Source organism: Poromitra crassiceps, assembly GCF_964638095.1.
Source record: "Poromitra crassiceps genome assembly, chromosome: 17".
NCBI lineage: Eukaryota > Metazoa > Chordata > Actinopteri > Beryciformes > Melamphaidae > Poromitra > Poromitra crassiceps.
In genome coordinates this window covers 16,073,334-16,096,516 of record NC_139635.1, presented here as the reverse complement: position 1 = coordinate 16,096,516, position 23,183 = coordinate 16,073,334, and the positions used below count along the sequence as shown (strand labels likewise).

At 44.2% G+C, this 23,183-nt stretch overlaps 1 protein-coding gene across 1 annotated transcript in view; it reads right to left on the bottom strand.

Annotated features, from left to right (window-relative positions):
• Window positions 1-23,183, bottom strand: part of LOC310792044 (cadherin-6-like) — a gene marked incomplete at its 3' end in the record, with an annotated part of 106,039 nt that overhangs the window by 39,787 nt on the left and 43,069 nt on the right. The window contains exon 4 of the mRNA XM_083653739.1: window positions 8,149-8,322. Coding sequence (XP_083509865.1) covers window positions 8,149-8,322 — 174 coding nt within the window. The remainder of the gene's footprint in view (window positions 1-8,148; window positions 8,323-23,183) is intronic.

Here is a 23,183-nt window from a genome sequence, read left to right as displayed (position 1 = left end):
TGATAATGCCAAACACAATCTGTTCTCCAGATCCCAGGGTGATCTCAATTTGCACCCAGGACTGGAGAGGGAAACACTGGGTGAAGGGTGCTAATGGAGGGATGGAGGAAGGGGAAGGGGGGGGGGGTAGAAAGAGGCAGAGCCAGAGAGAGAAAAAGAGAATTAGACGAGTGAAGAGAGAGCGAGAGAAAGGAGAGAGAGAGAGAGAGAGAGAGATAGAGAGAGAGAGAAATGTGAGATAGAGAGAGAGAGAGAGAGAGAGAGAGAGAGAGAGAGAGAGAGAGAAATGTGAGATAGAGAGAGAGAGAGAGAGAGAGAGAGAGAAATGTGAGATAGAGAGAGAGAGAGAGAGAGAGAGAGAGAGAGAGAGAGAGAGAAATGTGAGATAGAGAGAGAGAGAGAGAGAGAGAGAGAGAGAGAGAGAGAGAGAGAGAGAGAGAGAGAGAGAGAGAGAGAGAGAAATGTGAGAGGGGGGATGGAAGTGTGTGTGTTGATGTGATCAGGATTAGATGACAGAATGACTTGTGTGATCGGGGCCAACGGAGCAACAATTTAATCACTTCTTTCACACTGCTACAGGCACACACACACACACACACACACACACACACACACACACACACACACACACACACACACACACACACACACACACACACACACACACACACACACTACACTACTACGTGATAACACAGCCTCTTCAACTGTGATGAAAAGCTGCCACATTATTCATCTTCAATTTCCTGCTTCCGATTTGAAGGACGAGGCGAGTTTAAAGTCCCCTAAAGATTAGGGGTGGGAATCACCAGATGCCCACGATACGATACTGAAACGATACTTGAGTCACGATACAATAGTATTGCGATACTGCGATATTTTCGATATTGCGATATATCGATATTGCGATATATTGAATATTGCGATATTTCGATATATTGCGATTTCTTACTTTTTCAACTGCAAATTATGTCCCCAAAGGAAAACTTTGTCAACATCTGGTTTATATAAGAACAATTTTCCAGTCTGTACATCTGACTTCAACCATTTTATTGCAGCAACATTGTCAAGTAGACAGACCAACAACTTTCATAAAGTCATGTCATAGTTGCATGCACCTGACAAACTGAACTGTTTGTTACAGTCTACTTACAGTCCACCTTAACTGGATGTGTGTGTGGACTACTGTACTTATGTAGTTTTTGCAACTTCACTTCACTTACACAAAACATTTTGTGCAGCCCATTCAGTAACTGGGGAATTTGTAAATGACTGTTATGACAAAACTGTTACTGTTAAAACAAAATGAAAATATGCTACCGTTTGTTTACTGCTGGCCTTGGAACTAACTTGGAACTATAGTAGCCCGGTGGCCTGGCATGGCCTGCAAAAATTTTTTTTTTTTTTTTTTTTTTTTTTTTGCAATATCGATACTTGGCGTCCAAATATCGATACAATATCGTCAGGCAAAATATCGCGATACTGTGGTGTATCGATTTTTTCCCCCACCCCTACTAAAGATAGATAAGAGTTTAAAGTCCCCTAAAGACAGATAAGAGTTTAAAGTCCCCCTAAAGACAGATAAGAGTTTAAAGTCCCCTAAAGACAGATAAGAGTTTAAAGTCCCCCTAAAGATAGATAAGAGTTTAAAGTCCCCCTAAAGATAGATAAGAGTTTAAAGTCCCCTAAAGATAGATAAGAGTTTAAAGTCCCCCTAAAGATAGATAAGAGTTTAAAGTCCCCTAAAGACAGATAAGAGTTTAAAGCCCCCGTAAAGATAGATAAGAGTTTAAAGCCCCCTAAAGATAGATAAGAGTTTAAAGTCCCCCTAAAGACAGATAAGAGTTTAAAGTCCCCCTAAAGATAGATAAGAGTTTAAAGTCCCCGTAAAGATAGATAAGAGTTTAAAGCCCCCTAAAGACAGATAAGAGTTTAAAGCCCCCTAAAGACAGATAAGAGTTTAAAGCCCCCTAAAGATAGATAAGAGTTTAAAGCCCCCCTAAAGATAGATAAGAGTTTAAAGCCCCCCTAAAGATAGATAAGAGTTTAAAGCCCCCCTAAAGACAGATAAGAGTTTAAAGCCCCCTAAAGATAGATAAGAGTTTAAAGCCCCCTAAAGATAGATAAGAGTTTAAAGTCCCCCTAAAGACAGATAAGAGTTTAAAGAACCCCTAAAGACAGATAAGAGTTTAAAGTCCCCCTAAAGACAGATAAGAGTTTAAAGCCCCCTAAAGACAGATAAGAGTTTAAAGTCCCCCTAAAGACAGATAAGAGTTTAAAGCCCCCTAAAGATAGATAAGAGTTTAAAGCCCCAAGCCCCCTAAAGACAGATAAGAGTTTAAAGTCCCCCTAAAGACAGATAAGAGTTTAAAGCCCCCTAAAGATAGATAAGAGTTTAAAGCCCCCTAAAGACAGATAAGAGTTTAAAGCCCCCTAAAGACAGATAAGAGTTTAAAGCCCCCTAAAGATAGATAAGAGTTTAAAGTCCCCCTAAAGACAGATAAGAGTTTAAAGTCCCCCTAAAGATAGATAAGAGTTTAAAGCCCCCTAAAGACAGATAAGAGTTTAAAGCCCCCCTAAAGATAGATAAGAGTTTAAAGTCCCCCTAAAGACAGATAAGAGTTTAAAGCCCCCTAAAGATAGATAAGAGTTTAAAGTCCCCCTAAAGACAGATAAGAGTTTAAAGTCCCCTAAAGATAGATACGAGTTTAAAGTCCCCCTAAAGATAGATACGAGTTTAAAGCCCCCTAAAGACAGATAAGAGTTTAAAGTCCCCCTAAAGACAGATAAGAGTTTAAAGCCCCCTAAAGATAGATAAGAGTTTAAAGTCCCCCTAAAGACAGATAAGAGTTTAAAGTCCCCCTAAAGACAGATAAGAGTTTAAAGCCCCCTAAAGACAGATAAGAGTTTAAAGCCCCCTAAAGACAGATAAGAGTTTAAAGTCCCCTAAAGACAGATAAGAGTTTAAAGTCCCCCTAAAGATAGATAAGAGTTTAAAGCCCCCTAAAGACAGATAAGAGTTTAAAGCCCCCCTAAAGTCAGATAAGAGTTTAAAGCCCCCTAAAGACAGATAAGAGTTTAAAGCCCCCCTAAAGACAGATAAGAGTTTAAAGCCCCCTAAAGACAGATAAGAGTTTAAAGTCCCCCTAAAGACAGATAAGAGTTTAAAGTCCCCCTAAAGACAGATAAGAGTTTAAAGCCCCCCTAAAGATAGATAAGAGTTTAAAGCCCCCTAAAGACAGATAAGAGTTTAAAGCCCCCCTAAAGACAGATAAGAGTTTAAAGCCCCCTAAAGACAGATAAGAGTTTAAAGCCCCCCTAAAGACAGATAAGAGTTTAAAGCCCCCTAAAGACAGATAAGAGTTTAAAGTCCCCCTAAAGACAGATAAGAGTTTAAAGTCCCCCTAAAGACAGATAAGAGTTTAAAGCCCCCCTAAAGACAGATAAGAGTTTAAAGTCCCCCTAAAGACAGATAAGAGTTTAAAGTCTCCCTAAAGACAGATAAGAGTTTAAAGTCCCGCTAAAGACAGATAAGAGTTTAAAGTCCCCTAAAGACAGATAAGAGTTTAAAGTCCCCCTAAAGACAGATAAGAGTTTAAAGTCCCCCTAAAGACAGATAAGAGTTTAAAGTCCCGCTAAAGATAGATAAGAGTTTAAAGTCCCGCTAAAGATAGATAAGAGTTTAAAGTCCCCCTAAAGATAGATAAGAGTTTAAAGTCCCCCTAAAGATAGATAAGAGTTTAAAGTCCCGCTAAAGATAGATAAGAGTTTAAAGTCCCCCTAAAGATAGATAAGAGTTTAAAGTCCCCTAAAGATAGATAAGAGTTTAAAGTCCCCCTAAAGATAGATAAGAGTTTAAAGTCCCCTAAAGATAGATAAGAGTTTAAAGCCCCCCTAAAGACAGATAAGAGTTTAAAGTCCCCTAAAGACAGATAAGAGTTTAAAGTCCCCCTAAAGACAGATAAGAGTTTAAAGTCCCCTAAAGATAGATACGAGTTTAAAGCCCCCTAAAGACAGATAAGAGTTTAAAGTCCCCTAAAGATAGATAAGAGTTTAAAGTCCCGCTAAAGACAGATAAGAGTTTAAAGTCCCCTAAAGATAGATAAGAGTTTAAAGTCCCCCTAAAGACAGATAAGAGTTTAAAGTCCCCCTAAAGACAGATAAGAGTTTAAAGTCCCCCTAAAGATAGATAAGAGTTTAAAGTCCCGCTAAAGACAGATAAGAGTTTAAAGTCCCGCTAAAGACAGATAAGAGTTTAAAGTCCCCCTAAAGATAGATAAGAAAAAAAATGTTCTTGTTTCTTCAGTTGGATGTTTGAGCCTCTCTGTGCAAAACGATGGCTGTGCAGTTTGACACTAGGAGGTTGTTTTGGGGGAAGTTTCTCTTTGCTCGTTGAAAATCAAACTTTTAGGAGGTGGGCCTACGAGCATGATTTGTGACGTCAGAACACATACACTGAGAATGGACTTTGCAGTGAAGTAGGATATATCTCCATCAGGAACACTTTTGAGAAATGAAATATATTTGCCTATTCATAAGAAAAACATTATGACGTCACAATGAAGCTGACCTTAGAACCTTTTGAGATAAAATGTCATCACTTCATCATTTTATCCTTGAGTCCACGTGGGTGTTTGTGCCAAGTTTGAAGAAAGTCCCTGAAGGTGTTCCTGACATATTATGTTAACGAGAATGGGACGGACGGACGGACGGACAACCTGCAACAATATGATGCCTCCGGCTACGGCTGTCGCTGACTGAGGCATAATAACAGTTGTAACATATGATATGAATCAATGCTCAAATCTGAAAGGAGAACTTCAAAATAAAATAATGCTGATATATTTTCCCACATGATCTCACACAAAAACTGTAAACAGTTTTGCAGACATTAACTCATTGAATGCCAAGGACGGACATGTTCGTCATTTCAATTAGTAACGTAGAGTGCCAAGGACGGACATGTTCGTCAATTGCGTTTTTTGACGGTGGGGCGTCGATCAAAGCCTTCTGCCTCTGATGTACAAATATTATAGCTATTGGATGTGTCTAACCTATTTTACAGAACCCTTAGGTGGCGACAGTGCTCTCCACATAACAGAAAGGCAAGGAAAAAACAAAGAAGAAGTCGTTATGGAAACGGAAATCGCATCGCATCCGTATGCATCGATATGCTGAAGCACGTTACTGCAGCTGTGCCTGCAGCAGCCAATCTGCTCCCACAATTGAGCCGCTCCGTGTCGGTTGCGACAGCACGACAGCACATCCACACCGTGGAGTTGTTATTCTCAACTGGAAGCATCGTTGCCGGTGACAAACACACGCGGAACGCTGTAAAAAAGCCTGGCTGTTCCGCACCCTTCACTGTGCGCACAGCAAACTCAGCAGAGAGCCACCACAGACAGGAGGAGGAGTGTGCAGTTGAGGCGAGGCGGGGCGGGGCGGGGGGGGGGGGGGGGGGAGGGGGCACGCAGAGCAGCACACACACAACACCCAGACAGACCCAGGCAGCAGGACAGGATTGACAAACGCAAGCCAGAATATCCGATACCCACCAGCAGCAAATCAAAACCAGCAAGAAGCTGCAACCAGCAGCGCACGCAGGGGCCAGCGCTGCTGGTTGTAGCTAAAAATATTATTCTGCCAAACAAAATTCCCTGGCCTAAACTGTTTTATTGAAGGAAATTATTTTTGAGGTGTGACTACATTAGAAAAGATTAGCTTCAGAGTCAGTGATGTGCTTGAAATGATTAATTTCACAAAAGGCCAATTATCTCAGCTTCTAGAAAAAAATTGCTTTTTTTGGATGAATCAAGCTATCTTCTCCGGCTCATAACTAAAGAACGGAAAATGGGATCAATAAACTTTTTTTTGCAGATGATAGAATAGAGTCTCATCGTTCTTTGTGCGTGTTCAGTGTTTACATAGTAATATCACACAATATTCTGTGGGCCTCGAGAAATCACTGAAAACGCTCTGAAACTCTGGCACTGGGAGCGTCCGTTCTCCAAAAGTGGCTGGCACTCAATGAGTTAATGCACCAATGCCATCACTGGTCTGGTCCCCAACGTAACTCATCAACTGTCAAAGGAAATGAATGTCTGCAAAACCTTCTACAGTGTTTGGATATGTGTGAGATCATGTGCAAAATAAATCGCCGTTGTTTTTCGGTGAAGTTTTCCTTTAAGTGGAACCTGTTGTGGAGACAAAATACAGCGCGTCCAAAAAGGCATAATGTGCTTTGAATTCCCACGTGGGTTTTCACATGTAAAGGAGCTGTGTTTGTGATGCTTGTTGGCTGAGAATAGCTTCAAAGGGAACTCCATTCTCAATTCCATGACATTCCAGTAAGTCCATGACCTCCGTTTCCACGTATTCTCTGTTTGTGTCTGCGAGCCAGTAGCCAGCGATGTTCCTTATCAGCCCATAAGCAAACTTCTCTGAAACAATCCCTGCAAACAACTAGTGTAGCAGCCATCGTTAGTGCTGTGCGACGTTTGATGCCAGTGGGTGGCTTGTTCATATTTCCAGTAACAAGGTATGGAAAACACTACCGTAAATTCCGGACTATAAGCCGCACCGGTGTATAAGCCGCACCTGCAAAGTTGACTATTTTTTTCTTATATAAGCCGCACCGGACTATAAGCCGCGGGTGTTTTAATGGTATTTTTTTTTTGTTTGTTTTTGTGTTTTAATGTTTAATTACCATATGTAAGGGTTCATGCACAGAGGGGATTGTCGGGAAAGAGATGGCTGTTTGAGGAAGCTCCCATTTATTAACATTTCAACAAAACAACATAACACAACACCACCTGTGTTTTTTTTACAGTGCACACAGTGTCCGCGGTGTGGTGAAAAGAGGGCAAGAGAGGAAATTAAAACAGAAGTGGATTTATAGTTAGAAAGAGTGCTAAAGAAGAGAGAATTCCGTTTTTTATTTTTTTATTTTAGTTACTCACAGTACTATTGACCAGTCCAACTCAAAAGATATTCGGCAGTTTCACTTTGAGCTCTTGTTCCGCCGCTGTCCATCAATGGTTATGACGAGTCTCGCTGGGTACAGTACGCCAAAGCGATATCCATTGACTTTAACCTTTTCGATGATGCTGTTGTATGTTGCGCGTTTCTGTTGCACCAACGTGGAGAGGTCCTGCCGGACGAAGAAGCGCGTACCCTCCCAGGTGAGGGGCTTCTTCCCCGCAGCCTGGAGGATGAGTTGACGGTCGGGCCAGCGGAGTAGGCAGATGAAGATGGCCCTCGGTGGCAGGCCGGGGTCTGGACGTGGCCGAGGCGCCCTGTGTGCCCTGTCCACCTCTGGTGGTTTCTCGCCTTGCTTCATGTCCAGGATGTAACACAGGATTTTGCCAAGGAAAGCGTCGAAGTCACCAATCTCAGCTCCCTCTTTTACATTGATCAGGCGAATGTTATTTCTTTTACTCCTGCTGATTAAGTCATCAACCTGCGTGTGCAGGGTTTCGATTTGTTTTTGCATTTTATCCACTTTCGGACTCACTGTGTTGTTTTTGTCCTCCAGTGCGCTGATGCGCTTTTCCGCATTAGAAACTCTGTTCACGGTTGCCTTAGTTTCTTTAGTGAGTGAGTGGATGGACTTCTGCACGTTTTCAAACTTGTTTTCAAGCTGCTCAAACCTCTGAGCGATGTCGGACTTAATCGATAGTGTTTCACGGAGTAAAAGTTTAGCCCAAGCCAGTGTATCTCCAGCCTCCAGCAGGTGAGTCATTTCCTCATTCATGGCGGTGATTGCTTCGTCTTTTTCTTTCTGCTTACCTGTGTTGTGTTATGTTATGTTATGTTATGTTGTTAAAAGAGGGCAAGAGAGGAAATTAAAACAGAAGTGGATTTATAGTTAGAAAGAGTGCTAAAAAAGAGAGATTTTTTATTTATTTATTTTTGAAAAAATTCATAGATAAGCCGCACCGTTATATAAGCCGCAGGGGCCAAAAAAGGCCAAAAAACGGGAAAAAAGCCGCGGCTTATAGTCCGGAATTTACGGTAGTTATAATGATCTCACAATGCTCCTAAAATCTATAATGAATAAGTGTGTGTGTGTGTGTGTGTGTGTGTGTGTGTGTGTGTGTGTGTGTGACACACACTCAGTGTTTGATCATCAGTGTGCGGTGGTCTTACTCTGAGTGAAGCGCGGGGGGTTGTCGTTGACGTCGGTGAGGCTGATGTTGACCACGGTGGTCCCGGTCAGTCCTCCCCTCTGCCCGGCCATGTCTTTGGCTTCGATCACCACCTGGTAGTGCTCCCTCTGCTCCCGGTCCATGTCCCCGGGACCCAATGCCGTCCGGATCACACCTAAAAACAACAACAAAAACATTTTTTTTTTGTTTTTTTTAATGGATTATGCATTCTGCCTGATTTTGGATTGTTTTGTCTCCACTTTGTTTTTTGTTTTTATCTGTCTATCTCTCCCATTTTCAGTTGTACCTCCTCTGTGGATGGTGGCAGGCGAGTGCTTTTTAGCTCTACACTAACCAGACACCCCATGACTCTGCTTTCTTCAACTTTCAACGGACCTTCTGAACTTCCTAGGATCAGAGAGTGATCATTGAACTTTTCTGAGTTTCTGAATAAAAACACCATCGCCGAAAGACAATGCCATGGCAAAAGGCATGTTAAGGGGGAATACTGCTGAATCTCACCACTAAAATAGGTATAAGGTAGAAATGCAGAAAGAGGAGTGCTTCTTTTCAAGGATGGGGTGGTGCAGTAGATGGAAAACAGATAACAACCAAGGCACTGGCCATGTGCGCTCTTCTCGGAGAGGCATTACTGGTCATGTGTGCCACGGTGGCAGAGCATCCTGCTGGTGAGAGATACTGGCTCATGGCCACAGGGTTTGACTGCCAGACCATAGTGACCTGGGCACACTGCCTGAGGACAAATACTGATGAGGGACTAAGCTAGAACACACACACACAAACACACACGCACACGCACACACACCCACACCCACACGCACACGCACACGCACACGCACACACACACACACACACACACACACACACACACACACACACACACACACACACACACACACACACACACACACACACACAGCACTCTGTAATAGTTCCCAAATAATCATGCAGTGTATGCCTATGGAATTTCTCATGTGTATGTTACACTAAAGAACTGATATCTTCTAAGTCTGGGACCTTAACCTATGGTATATTGGCCACAACCTAGCAAATACACGACTCTTTATTTAACAAGTATAAGTGTAACTCTTTTTTTCCAGCAGCGTCGTGTCAGTATGTAAAGTGTCTGAGCTACCCTGTTGTAGTTGTTGTTTGTTATTTGTTTGTTGAAATCAGAAAAAATTAATAAAAATATAATAGTATTATATATAATATAATTATATATAATATAATAGTATTCACAAAACTTGGGTCATATTGTGCATATCGTCGCTGTGCAATGAAAGCCACGTATCTCCAAATCGCCAACTGTTCAGGAAATGGGAAAAACCCCGTGCTCATAAAATACTGAACACCACGTTGTCATATTTGACACATGTCTTCATTGTAGACAGTTTATCGCTGAATGTGTCATTACATTATAAATATCTCACCTGAATAAGCTCAAATGCTGTTACAGGATTTACACACGGAGTCTGAAGCACTTTCTGGCGGCCAGACAGCAGCGTGTGGGAGCCTGCCTTTTAGAGAGCGCGAGCACGAGCCGCTGTGCTCCAGGCAGCGGGGACGCGCGGACGGAGAGCTTCACTCTGCCAAGCCGAGGAGAGTGGCTCTGTCATGGGTTGAGCAGTCCCGGAGTAACGTGACATTATTCTTGTCAGAAACAACTGCGATTTGCATACTTTAAATGAGTTTGCAGCCCAAGGACAACCCGAAAACACCTTATTGATCTATTTACGTCAGACGATGCCAGAATCACACAAAACCAAGCCGAAACACAGCCGGCATTCGGGTCAGCAGCTGCCTGGTGACTTTTCTGGGGAAGTCCTCATGAGGTGGGGCGGAGCATGGAGGTCTGACTGTCACATACGTGAGGTGATGGGCGGGTCTAGCATCCAATGGTGGTACGTGTTACATACTTTACCCAGTAAAACGTGTTTTTATTGGTCATTTAGACGCCAAAACCTGCCAGTAGATGGAGGAGAATGGATATATTCCATTTATATTCAAAAGTAAAAATCATAAAAAATGGACTTAGGTGGTTTTCATTGCACAGCGACGATATGCATGACAGTAACATGATTTGGGTAGCACTACAGCTGAGATCAGACAAAACAAGACAAGTCAATATTATGGGTCTTTGCCAAAAATGTCATCTTCTAGAAGATAGGTGTCCACTGTCCATGGCACAAACAGCCATTCATGATCTCCGTTCATCACAAGACAACAATAGGTGGGTTACTTTCAGTAGCCTACCTATTGCTTACAGTAACCTACCTTGTAACCCTTGCCGGATCTTGTGCAATGTATAAAAGGCTTTGGAACGCCCTGCCCAAGAGACGAAGGAGCAGTCTAATCCTTTAAATCACTTTTAAATAATGTCCTATTTCATTCGTTTTTTAATGCTATTTTTATTTTATGAGCTATGTGTCCTGTTTTTTTTATTATTATTGGTGACCCTGATGGCGCTCTCCTGTCCTTCATTTCATGAATGTTATTTCTGCTATGCTGGTGTCCTCCCTTTTAATGATTCTATAAGGTTAAGCTGCGTTCACACCGACCTATTAAAGTTTTTCGCTGGCGTCGAGTTTACATACAAAGTCAATGCAAACGAGCGATTGAGCGTATATTCGCCCGGGAGAAAAATCGCTGGCCGTCCGAGCGACAGAGACAGAGCGATAGGGAGAAAATACGCTCGTCGCCCCAGATGAAATATCCCAACTCGAGCGAAAATACGCTGGCATCAGTCGCTCGCTGTTCAACGCTGATTGGCTGCCGTGTGAGAGTGAGTCAAGGATCACACTGGCTTGGAACAAACCGCTGGTTTATTGTGTGGCAACAAACCGCATTGACAGGCTGACAGCTGACATGAAGTGAAGTCTGTACTACCGGTATGGACCTCGCGTTAGGCGCACGCTGATAGGCTTAGCTTGTAAACAATGACGGTGTTAGGATGACGTCATCATTCCTACGTTGACGTCGTCATTCCTACTATGATGTCATCGATCACTGATGATGTCATGATTCATAAGTGTCTCAATCATGCCGTCCGATGGCCTCGCTGGTGATGTCATAACACATGTGATGTCATAACACAGGTGATGTCATATTCTGGCCTATAAGGGCCTGCTCCTGCAGGCCTTGGCGAGGGATTCATAATCTAAACTAGGATCATACCAATCTCTGCAACATTTGCAACCTGCAACTTCTGCTACCAGCAACTTCTGCAATCTCTCTGCAACCGTTCCCAAAACCTCGAACAGTGCAGCCCCCGCTATCAAGCTACCAATACGCGCGCCCTAACTTCCACCCGTCTGCCCCTCCCTTCCCTGTTCTGACATTGCTCCAGTTACACTGTCTCGCTGGCCAGCCTCCCCTCCCTACCGGGAGATGAGTCTGGCGTCGCAGGTCTCCATTGTGGGATTGCGATGGGCGGCGCTTGGCGGCAGTGCCCTTGGAAAATAGTTTCCAACAATCCAATTTGCCATTTTCAGCGTGTAGCAACGAGCTAGCGTGTAGGTTTCTGCCGTTAGCTTGCTAGCTAGTTAGCGTTGTTGTTTTCACTGAGGTGGCAGGGCACTGTTTACAGCGACACACAGGGAGGAGGGAGTGGAAGCCGCTCTGATTGACATGGTCGGAGCCAATGACAGAGCTTGTAATGCGCTAGCTCTCTGGGCAGAGGTTTGCTAAGCGGAACACAAACTTCCTCGCGCTGCCCGCCTGGAGTATATCCCAGGAGGGTGGGGGTTCTTAAAGGGACAGCGTTTCAGACAGAGGGTGAACTGAAGGGGGCCGTGAGAGCCAGTACAAGATAAACAATGAGTTTTTTTTAACTATAAATGATGCAATAAGCTACTCTAGTGGAGGCCAACAATAAAATAATAATACATTATATTAGCAAAATATGAATTCAAATACTGAACCCCACGTCGTCAAAGTTAGCACCTCTTCGTTATAGTCAGTTTCTCACATGGATGTGGCATTACATTATTAATATCTTACCTGAATAAGCTCAAATGGTGTTAGAGGATTATCAGTCCCCCTTTGAGGCTCTTTCTCCAGGGTGAGCAGCCCCAGGTTGGGGGTGCTGTCTCGGGGGAGGACAACCTCTCGCTAACGCTAACATTACTCTCGTCAGAAACCACTTTGATCTGCAAAGTTCAAATGAGTTTGCAGCCGAGGGATAATTCGAAAACATTTTAATGATCTATATTTACGTCAGACAAAGCCAGAAAGAACCAAAACAAAGTCAGAAATACACGGCATGTCAGCCTGTGTCTAGGGGAGGAGCTTCGAGGTTTGAGCGACAGTTTTGAGGGCGAATGGAGTTACGAGACTTACTCACAAGATCGTTTTAATGCTTTTCCACTGGTTAACAAAAAACGATAACGAACAAAAACCCGCAGACAGACATGAAGGGTGACCAATGGCATTGATTTAAAAAAATTTAAATGTGGAAAAAATTGACATACCAGGTCCCCGCCCGACAGCGACGATATGTTCATTATTACAATTTAGTATAATTTGTGCTTCATCAGACTGGAGACAGAATGGAGGTGATATGTGATGGAGGGGGTTTATATGGTGTGACGTTGCACAAGGTGACAGAAATAAAGAGTGAAACATTGTGTCTTTATTGCTATTAGACAGCAGCAGCACATCAAAGCAGAAAAGGTTGTCTGAAAGTCACATGATAATTGTTTCATTTCAAAGTGACACAAAATAGATGAGATGTCACCTGTCCTCAGATAATGATGACCTGTTTGGCTGTTTGCTTTGGAAGTTTTGTCCTTGGAATTGGAAGTGAATTGAAAGTCCTGTACGAGGGATCAGCGCTGGCAAACAAACGGCTTCAACGGACTTCTGGGTGCAACTGCCGTGTGTTAAACAGCAGTTCAGTGTGAAACCATGCAGCCCTCTTTGAACTGTAACTGCTCCTTCATACTTGAAGCTAGACACTCCGTTTAAACTTTAAGCGAGTCACCACTTTTAGGACTCTATCATCTTAATTCAGCTTCCATTTTTCTTTTGTGCTGTTCGAGAAATCCCAGTTTATGTTTTATACTTTTTTCAACATTTATAATGGGACATGGAGCAGTAACTCATCTAGCAGGCTGCACTTTTGACTAAATTCACACATTTTAAAAACGTTAACACTACATACATATTTGTACATCAGACCCTTGAGCTACTTCTGCTTTCACTCACAAGGTCAAAATGTAAGCGATGTGATGTCTAGTTTTTGAGATATTAACGTTTTGTTTGTTTGGCACAACTTTTCAGCATATTTCATACTAGTTTCTGCTGCAGTGGTACCCGGAAGTACTTTTTTGGTTGTTGTGATGACACGCTGATTCGTAATATTGACAGCAATCTGTATTGTTTTTATTTATTTTCTGTTTATTTATTTGGGGGGGGGGGGTTGCTTCTTCTAGGGGGTTTGTTGTTGTTAGTGAGCTTAATCCTTTGTAGAGGATGTAACATTAGCGTAGCAGGCCCATAGCTACTGTAAGTGTATGCCAGCAGTAACGGTAGTTGTAGGTTGCAGTAGTGAGTTGATTGGTGATTTGATTTCAATACATTCTTTTTTAAGACGCACCTGGTAAGCATGTAACAACTAGTCCAGTTACACACATTGAAAGACAGAGAGCAACCTCATGCCTATTAGTACAGTAGCAACCTTCACGCTTAAGATCAACAGCGTTGGAGTTCAGGATCTGATATGTTTTCACCTTAACGCCACAACACACCAGCATCCATTTTGGGACATCCAGGTGGGTCCATCAGCCCACTGTGTTATCCACGTTGATCTCCTCTTGTGCCATCTTGCCAATCAACATGCATAAACTCAGGACATTATTTCCTCAAAATGCCTTTGTGCATATATATATATAAAAAATTAAGGGATTTTTCTGTTTTAAACCATCATATTTACCACTCAGCTGTCAATACTGAGAAATGGCATGCAGCCAAGTTTTTTCTTTTCTTTTTTTTCAAAGGTATGTTGTACCTGAATGTAGTGAATGTTCATCCCAAAGATGGTCTATTTTGCTGTATGTACATATAGGCCTGACAACGTATTAGACATTCATTTCCAGTGAGTTCTCCAAATGAAAGGTCATGGGCAGCGCAAATAACAGGTCTCCGTCACAGCCAAGTACAGTATGAGCTGTTGACTCTTCGTTTGAGCAAAGTGAAATATTGCTTTCATGATCCTCTGTAATTGGATGCGGATTCTCTATTTCTCTCTCCAGCCATGTCTCCCTCAGATCTCTCTTTCCTCACTCTCTCTCTCTTGAATGCGCACACAGAGTGACAGACAGCCCACTGCATGTCCACCTCCAGAGATCACACAGAGCGACAGACAGCCCACTGCATGTCCACCTCCAGAGATCACACAGAGCGACAGACAGCCCACTACATGTCCACCTCCAGAGATCACACAGAGAGACAGACAGCCCACTGCATGTCCACCTCCAGAGATCACAGAGAGAGAGACAGACAGCCCACTGCATGTCCACCTCCAGAGATCACACAGAGAGAGACAGACAGCCCACTGCATGTCCACCTCCAGAGATCACAGAGAGAGAGACAGACAGCCCACTGCATGTCCACCTCCAGAGATCACACAGAGAGAGACAGACAGCCCACTACATGTCCACCTCCAGAGATCACACAGAGCGACAGACAGCCCACTGCATGTCCACCTCCAGAGATCACACATAGAGAGAGACAGACAGCCCACTACATGTCCACCTCCAGAGATCACACAGAGAGACAGACAGCCCACTGCATGTCCACCTCCAGAGATCACACAGAGAGACAGACAGCCCACTGCATGTCCACCTCCAGAGATCACACAGAGCGACAGACAGTCCACTACATGTCCACCTCCAGAGATCACAGAGAGAGACAGACAGCCCACTACATGTCCACCTCCAGAGATCACAGAGAGAGACAGACAGCCCACTGCATGTCCACCTCCAGAGATCACACAGAGAGAGAGACAGACAGCCCACTGCATGTCCACCTCCAGAGATCACACAGAGAGACAGACAGCCCACTACATGTCCACCTCCAGAGATCACACAGAGCGACAGACAGCCCACTGCATGTCCACCTCCAGAGATCACACAGAGCGACAGACAGCCCACTGCATGTCCACCTCCAGAGATCACACAGAGAGACAGACAGCCCACTACATGTCCACCTCCAGAGATCACACAGAGCGACAGACAGCCCACTACATGTCCACCTCCAGAGATCACACAGAGAGACAGACAGCCCACTACATGTCCACCTCCAGAGATCACACAGAGCGACAGACAGCCCACTACATGTCCACCTCCAGAGATCACACAGAGAGAGAGACAGACAGCCCACTACATGTCCACCTCCAGAGATCACACAGAGAGAGAGACAGACAGCCCACTACATGTCCACCTCCAGAGATCACACAGAGAGACAGACAGCCCACTACATGTCCACCTCCAGAGATCACACAGAGAGACAGACAGCCCACTGCATGTCCACCTCCAGAGATCACACAGAGAGACAGACAGCCCACTGCATGTCCACCTCCAGAGATCACACAGAGAGACAGACAGCCCACTGCATGTCCACCTCCAGAGATCACACAGAGAGAGAGACAGACAGCCCACTGCATGTCCACCTCCAGAGATCACACAGAGAGAGAGACAGACAGCCCACTGCATGTCCACCTCCAGAGATCACACAGAGCGACAGACAGCCCACTACATGTCCACCTCCAGAGATCACACAGAGAGAGACAGACAGCCCACTGCATGTCCACCTCCAGAGATCACACAGAGAGACAGACAGCCCACTGCATGTCCACCTCCAGAGATCACACAGAGAGAGAGACAGACAGCCCACTACATGTCCACCTCCAGAGATCACACAGAGAGAGACAGACAGCCCACTGCATGTCCACCTCCAGAGATCACACAGAGCGACAGACAGACAGCCCACTACATGTCCACCTCCAGAGATCACACAGAGAGAGAGACAGACAGCCCACTACATGTCCACCTCCAGAGATCACACAGAGAGAGAGACAGACAGCCCACTGCATGTCCACCTCCAGAGATCACACAGAGAGACAGACAGACAGCCCACTACATGTCCACCTCCAGAGATCACACAGAGAGAGAGACAGACAGCCCACTGCATGTCCACCTCCAGAGATCACAGAGAGAGACAGACAGCCCACTACATGTCCACCTCCAGAGATCACACAGAGAGACAGACAGCCCACTACATGTCCACCTCCAGAGATCACACAGAGAGACAGACAGCCCACTACATGTCCACCTCCAGAGATCACACAGAGAGAGAGAGACAGACAGCCCACTGCATGTCCACCTCCAGAGATCACACAGAGAGACAGACAGCCCACTGCATGTCCACCTCCAGAGATCACACAGAGAGAGAGACAGACAGCCCACTGCATGTCCACCTCCAGAGATCACACAGAGAGACAGACAGCCCACTACATGTCCACCTCCAGAGATCACAGAGAGAGCGACAGACAGCCCACTACATGTCCACCTCCAGAGATCACACAGAGCGACAGACAGCCCACTACATGTCCACCTCCAGAGATCACACAGAGAGACAGACAGCCCACTACATGTCCACCTGCAGAGATCACACAAAGCGACAGACAGCCCACTGCATGTCCACCTCCAGAGATCACACAGAGAGAGACAGACAGCCCACTGCATGTCCACCTCCAGAGATCACAGAGAGAGACAGACAGCCCACTGCATGTCCACCTCCAGAGATCACACAGAGAGACAGACAGCCCACTACATGTCCACCTCCAGAGATCACACAGAGAGACAGACAGCCCACTGCATGTCCACCTCCAGAGATCACACAGAGAGACAGACAGCCCACTACATGTCCACCTCCAGAGATCACACAGAGCGACAGACAGCCCACTACATGTCCACCTCCAGAGATCAGGGTCTCGTTGCTGGTTAATCCACAGGCAGTAATCTGTGGGCCTGACTGGTGTTTTTGTTACAAACAGATGAGCAGAGAGGGGAGATTATACTCGACTGATTATCTAAATGGATCGCTGACTCCTTTTTTTGTATCAACAGAGAAAGCACACAGGATCAGGGGGACAAGGTTGGGCTTAGTTGTGTTTTTATCTGATATTAGGACATATTAGAACAGGCTTTTCTCAGTGCAGTGGGACATGTGCAGGGCTCAGGGGTGGATCTGCACAGGATTTATTAATTCCTTATTGTTAAAGCTGCTCTAAGCAATGTTTTTTTTTATGGAAAATAGAAATCAGGGCTAGACAATACGGTTTAAATCACTATCACAATATTATGATCAGCAAGTATTTTTTCGATATCGATATATACTGTGTGACAATACGGCTGTTTTGAGAAGATCTGTAGGAAGATCACTGTATAGGTTATTTGTTATTGTTAGCTGGCGCTCGCCACGGGGGGTCGTCTGCTAGAATACAGGACGCGGAGGAGATCTGACATCATTTGATGATGTCATCTGTAACATCGTCGGCTCGCTTGGGCATGTGCCAAGGATAATGTCATGTGTGACAGACATCCTGACATCGTTTTGACATCATGATGTCACGTGGGGAAGGTGGTCCATGCCGTCATCGGTTACGATGACCTACTGGTGAGGTCATAGCAGCACCGGCGGCGGACCCTGGCGATTACCGTGCCCACCGCACAAATAGCGGCGATCGAACCCGGGACCTTCCCGGGATAAGGCGACAGCTTTATCCACTGCGCCACTGGACTGCCTGGGGTTTCCTCGTCGACACAACAGGGGCAGTGGTCAGAGGTGGAGAGGAAAAGAGAGACAGACACAGAGAGAAAAGGAGATATAGAGCTAGAAAGAGTAGAATGGTAAATGGCCTGCATTTACAGTATATAGCGCTTTTATCGCTACAATCAGTATAGGTACATTCACCCATTCACACAGACATTCACACACCGATGGCGAGGGTGCTGGCACACCCATCGGGAGCAATTTGGGGTTCAGTATCTCGCCCAAGGACACTTCGACATGCAGACTGGAGGAGGCGGGAATCGAACGACCGACTTCTTTTATCCAAAGCGATTAGTGGACGACCCGCTCTTCCTCCTGAGCTACAGCCGCCCCGGTAGAAGGGGAGACAGGAAGCCCTGCTACAGTCTATAATGAGGTATTCTTTCATTTCCTCTGCATGTGCCTGGTCGCCCTCAACCAGGCACCCGCCTGGCTGTGTGCTCATTAAAGGATCTCAGCTAATCTATCTAACGTTGACAATCAGGCACATTGTCAGCTCCTTTTGGCTCCTTTCTCAAGTATGTTCCTTGATGCCTGGCCAGGCAGGAACCATGATTAAACACAAGGGGACAAAGACCACTACGGTCACCACTCCTCACTCACATCATGGCATGCTCAGTGCCGTGCTGCCCCAGAGCATTAGGATCTGGCTTCTCTGGCCCTCCTAGTACAGTCAGGTAGGCTTTGTCTGTTCTGATAGGCTTGGTGTTAGATTCAAGATTCAAGATTTTTATTGTCACTCCGTAGTACAAGTATCACGTGTGAAATTCTTGTGCTGTAGGCTCCGTTACAACATAGTGCAAAAAATAAAAGATATATAAATAAAAAACAAGAGGCAACAAGCAATACAGCAGTAAGACACGCCACAGACAGTGGCGTATTCACTGCCCATAGTGCAAATGGCATGAACATACTTTAAACACAATTAAACATGATAACATTCTGTTAGGTGCAAATAGCGTATACCTAATTAAACATACTATTGAACATTAGTCATACATAATGGTAGCATCTACAGTGCGGTACAGTACGGCTACTACACTATTTGTATATGTTAAGCAGAGGTTCTCAAATGTTTTTCAGCCAAGGACCCCTTACAAGATAGAAAATATACCGGGGACCCCCTCATTCTGATTTGTGATTTTGGGCTAAGCTTAATTGTTTCCACGGTAACGTGCTTGACTTTTAATTTGATAGGTTTGTTATTAGAATGTAATCCATGAACCATTTTAGATTTAAAGCATAAACTATTTTTGTTGAACTATGAAGATTTTGCAAAAAAAAAAATATATATTTTTTTTTTTAATTACATTACATTTACATTACGTCATTTAGCAGACACTTTTGTTTTGTCCAAAGCGACTTACAATATCACAATTTGTCAACAGTACAGAAAACCACTATGCAACACAATCAATGACAGCCAAGATATTTTGATAGACTAGCACCATGTAGGAAGTAGTTTGAGAAGGAATAATTAACATGTAGCATTTTATTTTTTAATAAAAAAAAAAAAAAAAAAAAAAAAAAATTTTTTTTTTTTTTACTTGAAAACTTTTCGCGGACCCCCTGGCAAAGTGCCACGGACCCCTGGGGGTCCGCGGACCCCCATTTGAGAACCACTGTGTTAAGGAGTCTCGTGGCCTGTGTTAGAGCAGCGGTTTTCAAAATGTGAGGTGCACATCCCCTTGGGGGCGCGAGAGTAGCCTGGGTAAACCCAGCCCCCACGTGACCTGCTCTCGCAGGGTCTGTCTGAGAGCAGGTCACTGGGGGCTGGGTTTACTCAGGCTAGCGCGAGAGAGCTTCAGGAGAGACCAAGAAAAAACAACAGAAGATGAGGGAGGAAAAGAATAACCTCTGGTAGCTAACTTCAGCTGAGGAAGTGTGACCCTGATTATTTATCGTTTGGATTTACATCGTTTGCTCCCGAGGACGCTCCCCTGCCACAGCCCACACAGTGTGTGCTCTGCAGGTGACAGTATCCCCCACCTCTCCAACAAGGCTCTAAAAGTCCTCGTCCCCTTCAGCTCAACATACCTGTGTGAGTGCGGGTTTTAATAATAATAAAAATGATACATTTTGTACATGTAAAGGACTTATGCAGTGTTGAGACTTTAATATAAGAAGCAGATTCATATAAAGATGTTTACAATATTTTTGCAACACATTGTTATGCCTGAGTGGAACATACAACAATAAATAAATAAATAAATTATATATATATATATATATATATATATATATATATATATATATATATATATATATATATATATATATATATATATATATATATATATATATATATAACCCTAACCCTACTGTATATATATATACTGTATATATATATATATATATATATATGTATATATATATATATATATATATATATATATATATATATATATATATATATATATATATATATATATATATATATATATATATATATATATATATATATCTGTGTGTGTGTGTGTGTTCTCTCAGGTCAGGGGAGTCTCACTCTGCCACACTTTAAAAACCCCTGGTGTAGAGCGAACAGGTATACAGTGGACAGTTTCTACCCAACTGCCATCCGCCTCTTCAAAGACACGCGAAAGCCCCTATAAATAAGGACTTCATCATCACTGTGATGTCAATACAGTAGATGCAGAGACTCTGACCTCACTCACTACTGATGTCAGAGTGTGACATCATCCACTTCATCATGATGTCAGTATTCACGGAAGGAAATATTACCATTCACTCAGTGTTTGTTGAATCACTTCATCAAAACATCCTGGTTTCCTGTATCAGTGTATTTATATCAGGCAACTGTTAGACGACTAAATGCAATGTGTGTGTTTGGGCCCTTTGATTTCTAACAGATACACCTGGCTGGGAAACATGAGTGTTTGCAGTTGACTGACTTCACCTTGAAGGATTTTTGGATACTGAAATGCTCAACATTTAAAGTGACCTCTGGCTGCAATTTGGGCCCGCCTTCTTAGCCTTGGTTCGCACGGACGCTCTTCAGAAGCAGAGCTGAAGCTGCGCTGAACAGAAGCTGAGTGTCAGAGAAAAATGTAAGTTCCATGCCATTTCCTAATCAATAAGCTATAAGCTATAATTGCATACACATAATTAATGCTATGAGTCATTAGTCATAAGACATCACTATGCAGAGACACATAACTAGCTTATCAAGCAGGAGATTTCTCCCCTTTGCTCTGGCCCATGACATCTCACACATATAGGACTGCTCCTTTTGCTGAGACCTTGGTCAGTGCGTCGTGTTCCATAACAACTGATACAGGCAGGAGCCTGCACGACGCACACACATTTCCAAAGTTCATACCCCTCCTCTCTGCTCTTCCTCCTTACAGTATAAAGCATATGTTAAACTGTGAGTCATGGGCTGAATATTTGGACTCTGTACATTGATCAGATGGTACATTGAGATTCAGTCTCTCCTATAACACAGTTGTTATGGTAATAAATATACTTTCATAAGACATCTTCCTGGACTCCTGGCTTCAATTCATTTGGTTTAGATGGGCTGTTATAATTATCACATTAGCGGAGAAGAGTGGAAATTCCATTCTCTATCACTGAGTGTCACGCTAAACCGCCCGCACAAGAAGCACTCTCTTTTCCTCAGCGCCTCGCTCAACGCTGCCTTCCCCCGACGCTGCCTTCCCCCGCCCACAACTTGCATTGACTTCATGTCTGTTCAGCGCGCTGCACGCTGGGAAAATAAGACAGAAACCTGAACTATCACTTCAGCGCGGCTTCAGCGCGGCTTCAGTGTGGCTTCAGCGTGGCTTCAGCGTGGCGTGGTGTGCCTCTTAACAAGGACGCCCAAATGAAACTGCATGGCTTCAGCATAGCTTCAGCCTGGCTTTGGCATATGGGGCCCTATCTTCCCCCCTGGCCGTAAAATAGCGTTTAACGCCAGGCGCAGCGCTATTTAGTGGGCGTGGTCAGGCGCAGTCCATATTTTCCCCTCGGCGCTAAACCCATCTGTTAACCACTTAACCACGCCTTTTAAGCATAGAATTATTCACAACGTGCTCATTGGAGAACTGCAGTAAACGAAATACAATCTTCCCTTTCAACCTTCAATTCCACTGAGCGATCCAGTCCGGTCAGAAAAGCCCGACCAATGCGCTCTGAGCTCCCCCCCCCTCCCTCTTTTATCCTGTCTGTCTCCATATATATTATTCCATATTATTATGCTTCTCAAACCAATCTCACTGCAGTTTAAATACAGCAAGCATGTAAATACGCTACACTATAGCAAGATCAAAGTGATTTTTTTCCCCTAAATCTTCTAATGTTCTATCGGCTAGAAAAATATCCCTGGATGTCATGATGAGATTAGATTGGTGAAAGTTTGGGCAGAATGATATCGTTTTCTCTCGCTACCTTTTCTTTTCCCCCACTGCACAGGTAGGATGATGCAACAGCCTCTGAATGACAGGGGCTCAAAACTACGGTATAACAACTTTTTTTTCATCGGTCATTGTGCCTGCCTAGTGCCTACATATATATTTTGGCATTTCTTCCAAAATAGTGATGGTTCTGTCTGTCATTATGTGGTGTAGCCTACATTTCAGATCTGATGCTTGCAGTGCGCTATAGGGGCAGAAATTGACACGTGAGAGAGAGGGAGAGAGGGATTGCGAGAGACAGAGGGGGGAGAGAGAGTGAGATAGCGGCAGAGAGAGTGATTGAATAATGCCGTGTGCAATTACGCACAGCAGTACCCACCAATTTAGTCCGTCATTTTCCCCTTGGCGCACATAAAGAAACATGCTTCCGTCACTGTCTGCTTGATGGCGAGAGAGACTTCAGCTGTATGCCACTCGTGACAAAACCAGACATCGAATTTTCAACAGTTAACTTTTGCAGTATAGGCCTAGGTTACTGGCTATATCCCCGGCGCACTGAAAAAGGCCTGGTTTTGAAAAGCGCTAAGCGCTAAATTAACGCCAGAGGGGAAGATAGCTTTAGGCCGGTATTTAAGGCTGAAACGCCCATTCTGGCCTATTCTGGCACTGTGCCACGCCTCTTCAGCGTAAAGCGCATTTCGGGGCCTAAAAACATGATGCTATCTTCTCGAGTCAGGCGCAAAGCGTGTTTTTTTGCGTTTAACGCCAGTTTAGCGCCTAAGGCCAGGGGGAAGATAGGGCC